The following is a 5,858-nucleotide window of genomic DNA, read 5'->3' as shown; positions in this document are numbered from 1 at the left end:
AACTATACAGGTCTGTGAATGGTTTACTGTGTCTTTAGGCTTTACAAGGGGTCATTAGCTCAAAGGTAAATAAAAATAGTAATAAAATGCAGTCCTAGCCTAGAGAATTAGTAAACAGGACACATGAAAACAGGTACAAACAAATGCAATTTGTACAAATAGTTATACTACAAAATCACCTCTAGATGGCAGCCATGAAATAGATATTTCAATGAATCATGTATATTTTTTTTAATTGTTTTTAATAAAAGCAATGAGCTGTACTTTATGAAGTTTTCTGTGCAAATGAAACACATGGCATCCTGGCATCCTTTCAGAAATTTATACAAAACACAAGAAACAGTTCAAAAACTTTTTTTTTTGAAAAAACAAACAAAAAATGTATAAAATCAACAAAGACATGTTACAAAGGAGAAACAAAATCCAGGCATTTTGGTGACATTGCAGCAGTTCAGTTAGGTAGTAGTGCTATGATAAACAAGTACAAGTACAAAGGCATACAGCTGGCTGTCCTTAGAGCAGAAGAGGAAATTTATTAATCCTGCTCACTCATGAGCCAGTTTCTCCCTCCAGCCTGCTGGAAGGACATGCAGACACAGGGTGTTAGGCACCAGCCATGCCCCCGAAAGCCATGCTGCTCTTATGTTTTTCAGAGACATGTGGTGTTACAGGTGGAAATTTTAGTGACATTCTTATGAATGAGTTGTGCTTCACCGCTTTTAACACAATAAAATAGCGAGAATTAATTTCAATGTACTTTTCCTAAAAACAGAAATGTAAAAAGGCACAGTGCATAGACACCTAGGGCACCAGACTATGGGGTGGCATACAGACGCTTAAAGAGCAGCATCAACAGTGGAAAAAATTTCAAATTTACAGTAAAACAATACAAAGTATTTTCTGCTACATAATACCATACTAAGAGCTTTGGAAATGTAACAAAATGTGCCCATGGGCAAAGCAGTCCTTGTAAAACATAAGTGCCGCTTGCTACATGGGCCCCCCCTCTCTGTTATTTAGAATGTATTACTTACCCCCGGCACTTTCAGAGATTTTTGTGGCCTGCCTGGTGCTGCACCATTTTTCTTCCAAAGTCTTCCAATTTGTAGAGTGTGCCCGCTCAATTCACTTCAATAAAAAGCTGGTCATCAAGAAGGACAAGCTTAGTTTTGGGTGAATGTAGTTCAGGAGGCACACTGGCCAGCTGGGAGAATTTTGAAAGACAATCTGTGTGGTGCGCTCCGATCTCAGGAATGAAGCACCACATCCCATTAAAAAAAGGTTTTTAGCATGTGGAGGGAACCCACTAATTACATTAATACATTTTTGCCTAAAAATGCATTAGTTGCAGAGAGTGGCCAGGGTAAGGAGGGCAAACATTTAACCATGTAATTCTATGTGGCACGTACTGGGAAATATGTACAGCAGTTTATCTGCACGGAGCTAAAAATGAAAATGGCACCCTAGACTTACCTTCTCCCCAATACTCTTTCTTATTGTACTAGGTACTTTTCTTTATCCCTGATACAGCATTGTAAGGAATAACTCCAGCAAAACAACAGGAAAAATATACATTATGTCAAGTTATATCATTGCTGAACGTTACAAACTGGTTCTGTGCATTTTACAGACCATTCTGTTAACTGCTGTATTTAAGTGTACTGGTGTTTTTAGTTAGTTATGGGAGAGAATGCAGACATACAAGGCCAAACAGATTGCTTCATATTTTCACAATAATATAATGATACATTTGATAGTATCTGTACACAACTGGGACCTTTTTTTATATATAGTTGGAAGCTGTAAGAACCGAGTAATGAGGAATGTGTTTAAATTATGTACTTGTAGTGAATTGCCCCCCACCACATACATACTCTGACAAGATGCTTGCCTATTGGCTATTTCTATCATATCAATAGCTAGCTGGTGTCCAGAAAACAACAGACAGGCTTTATGTTTTCTAGCAGCCAGACACATTTTGGATCATTTCTGCTCAAACAGCATGCCCAAGAACAAACAGACACGGTAAACATCTATTTACTTTTCCAATTTGCTAATAAATGTAATATTTTGCCTGGAGTTCTCCGTTAAGTACTTCTAAATGGCTATTGTGTTTAATAAGACATATAAAAAAGCAGTAAGCAAGTTCTTAGAACCATAGCAACCAATTATATCTCACCTTTGAATAATTTAAAAACAGAGAAAAATAAATACACCATTGAATTGGTTGCTATTGGCACATACATTATATGACCCATTTCTAGGCTGGACTAGCACTGACAAAAAGCTGTGACCCTTTTTAAAACTTTAAAGATTGTCTGTAGCAGTTAACCACTTATGAACATGCCCTGAACACACCTGCTAGCTTGAAAGCGCCGATGTGCCATCACCCTATGAAACCAGTCCCTTCCAACATTTGCAGAACCACCATACCAGCTCTTCTAGGTCATACCCATTATACCCAATGTGGCCCAAAAAATAAGTAATTAATCAGCCTTGAAACGACATACCTAAATGCTTGAACATAGTTTTTTCACATACTGGAATACTTAAGCATCCATTTTTAGCTTTACATTACATGTAAAAGACAAACAAAATATGCAAGTATATAGGGAGTAACTTACAAAGGAGTTTAACAGGAGGACTGTGGTACATACCCTATGTATATCTATAAAGAAGTAAAAAAAATAAAATTTTGAAACAAAAATAAAAAAAACACTCTTTTAGCACAAAGGTAGAAAGGACAGTGTGAAATATTGAGTGGTTTTCTTTCACGGGTCCTTCCTGAGAGGCCTGTGCAGTCCTTTGGCCTATGGCAGCAAGGGTAGGAGTTATTTAGGTCGTTGAGGGCAGAACGCTGAAAATATACATTCCTATATTTATAGATTTCCATTTATACAGAAAATATTTGACAGAATCCCCTTAGCAGACAGCTGATGCCCAATTCATGTAGCAGTGTGTTGTAACTGCCTTTCTGAAAGGGAAATGTGTTGTAATAAGTGTGCAAAAAAAAAAAAAAAATGTAAACCAGTTTAATTGAATTATTTTCAGTCCCACAAAGCTATAGGCGAGTTGGCTCATCTTCACTATCGCTGCAGTTACCACAACAGTCCTGGAAAAATAAAAGAAAAAAAAAACTCAATCAGAACAAATATGGCAAGAAAGGTTACAGGTCTAAACACATATTACAATACAACTGAATTCAAGTAAAGCCCAGGTTTGCATTAGATATCCATATACCCCCAGCACATGCTTACCTTTCCAAACTCCTCTGGCAAAATATTCATCAATGAAACTACCTAGTACTTCCAGGTACTGAGGAGCACATGACAGCACTCAGCCAATCAGTGTGGGAAATTCATCGCTCTGTCCAAGCTTTGACTCCAGAAACCCAGCCTATACAGGGCTTTCCTTTTCTCCCAGTGGCTATGCACTGCTGCAGGTGCAGGCATTAAAGAGAACCTGGCAATGAGTGCCTTCACACTTCTGTTTACTTATGTGTTGCAATGCACATTTACAAGGCTTTAAATGCACAACTGGGAAAATGGCAAATAAAGCTACAAAACACACATTGCATAAAAAAAAAAATCAGAAAAATCTATTTTCATATATTGAGGGACACAGGAAGATTTTAAACCTCTGGGTATCAAAAAGCAGTCCAACTGAGGGGCCGGAACCAACAAACAAACTCAGATCACAAAACGGTCATATCTAAAATAGATGATGTCAGAGAGGCCATGGGAGTGTGCTTATTATAGTCCGCAAATAACTTGGTAATTTTGGTCACAAAGACCTGCATGATCATAGAAAAATCTTTAACCATGAGGGTGGAGGACCTGGCTACACCTGACACAGCCAAGGTGGACTTTGTTAAAATGGGAAAAACTATAATAGAAAAAGGACAAGATGGCTCATTAGCACCATCAGTAAGGGGCCTCTGACCTATTAGTAGAAAGTGAACTGTGAACACACAGTCAGCATGTGCAAAAGCACTTTGCCGACAGTTTAACAAGTAGTAGGTCTTTAAAGAACACAACGCCTGTAACTGACTTGTAATAGCTTTTTAGTAGTTTTTTTTAACTTTCATAAGATATGGAAAATCATTTACTTTTATTATTAGTTAAAGTATAATATGAAGGATTAACAGGAAGTCAGTAGTTGGTCTTCTCTTCTAATCAGCTTGTGTTCCTATTTGGAAGTTTGCATTAACCAATAGCACTGATTGAAGTCCCTGATTTAAAGCTGAGCAACAAGTATTTGTGTATACTATTGTTATATACTTAATCTAGGGTAGTAAACTTTGTTGATTGCTTATTTATGCTTGTGTATTAATAGATCCACTATTGTTGTCTGTGCCTGCTGTCCTGTTCAGAATTTCTCAATTCATTTTTACATATTTATTCCAGTAAATGTATTTCTTTTCTCCCTTTTCGTGTAACTGTTTATATTTCCTTGGGAACTGCTGTAGAACAAAGACTAATATTTAACCAAAGCATACGGGAAGGACATGCAAGCATAAGAAAACACAGAATCCAGTGCAGCAGGATTTCAAATACCAGGCTTCCAAGCTAAGGATAACCATGCTTTAGGGCAGCCGACCAGAGGGGAAACCACCAGAAGTGATGTCTTGATTAAAGAAAATATTTCTCTGTGGAGCTAAAGAAAAACAATCATTGTTCTAGGACACTAGCACAAAACTATGCTGTTATACCCTGGTTGGACCTACAGTTTGTTTCCCGGTGTCCAATGCTCCTGTAGTTGACAGTATGACCTTAAGGGTTAAAACTTCCTGTGTACCAAAGACAGAAAAAAAAAATATTTTTCTAGTACAAACACTTGTTTAAGAAATGTGGACAGGAGTATAAATCCTAACATTCCACCTCTCATCACCTGTCTGCTGAAGAGTCGCTGAAGCAGCCCTTTCTTGGGTTGTGGAGATGGAAGGCCTCTCCAGTCCAGATCAGGAGGGACAGGTCCATCCACAGGCATTTCACTAAGTTCTTTGAAGCAATCAGTCTCTATCATCTAAAACCGGACATAAGCAGATGTTAGATTCCAACTTCTATTTACTGTATGGACACATATGTGTTATTATTATTATTATTAAACAGGATTTATATAGCGCCAACATATTACGCACGTTATTAGATCTTTTCTATTATTGTCATGGCTAACTATTTTACATGCAGAGATTTGTGTTTATAGCCATCTGGTCTTACAATCTACACAGTACAAACTGCAGAATCTGGCCACTCTCCAATGCCACAAAGGCAAACAGCAGCAGCACACCTTCTAAAGCTACCCCTAGCTAAATTATTTTTGTTTTTTATTTTTAATGACCACCTGGTAATAACCTTGTTATTATCAGTTGATATGCAATTTTTTGAATGGAACTAGGCTTTGGCATTGTTACCGTATTTTTCGCCGTATAAGACGCACTTTTTCTCCCCCAAAACTGGGGGGGGGGGGGGGGAGTGGGTGCGTCTTATACTGCAAATGCCGTTTTAAAAAGTCATTAAAACAACATACTCACCCGATACCGCGATCCTGCGTACATCTCCTCTTCTCTCCTCTCCTCGATGCTGGCTGCAGCGCGTCTCCTCCTCCAGTCTCCTCCTTCCTGCAGAGCACAGCCGGCACACGGGCCCTCGCGAATCACGGAACCCGGAAGCACGCTGGAAACAAGCTGATCACTGCCCTAACAGAGTTCCCCGACGGGTACCGTACCAGTAAGTGAAAAAGGGGAATTTAAATTGGCACGGAGTGATCAGAAGGGGAATTTAAATTGGCACAAGGTGATCAGAAGGGGAATTTAAATTGGCACAGGGTGATCAGAAGGGGAATTTAAATTGGCACAG

The 5,858-nt window shown here is 38.6% G+C and overlaps 1 protein-coding gene across 1 annotated transcript in view; it reads right to left on the bottom strand.

The window, feature by feature from the left end:
• Positions 1–223: 223 nt before the first annotated feature.
• The window catches only part of GRK6 (G protein-coupled receptor kinase 6), a 43,216-nt gene continuing 37,581 nt past the window's right edge, over positions 224–5,858 (bottom strand). Inside the window, exons 15-16 of the mRNA XM_072401004.1 lie at positions 4,891–5,025; positions 224–3,112 (exon numbers count right to left, since the gene is read on the bottom strand). Of these exons, the coding sequence (XP_072257105.1) occupies positions 3,062–3,112; positions 4,891–5,025 (186 nt within the window). The 3' untranslated portion in view covers positions 224–3,061. The remainder of the gene's footprint in view (positions 3,113–4,890; positions 5,026–5,858) is intronic.

The sequence above is a fragment of the Pyxicephalus adspersus genome, chromosome 2 (genome assembly GCF_032062135.1).
Source record: "Pyxicephalus adspersus chromosome 2, UCB_Pads_2.0, whole genome shotgun sequence".
Classification (NCBI taxonomy): Eukaryota; Metazoa; Chordata; class Amphibia; order Anura; family Pyxicephalidae; genus Pyxicephalus; species Pyxicephalus adspersus.
Note: the sequence above shows the minus strand (reverse complement) of the source record. Positions and strands in the feature narration are given on the sequence as shown.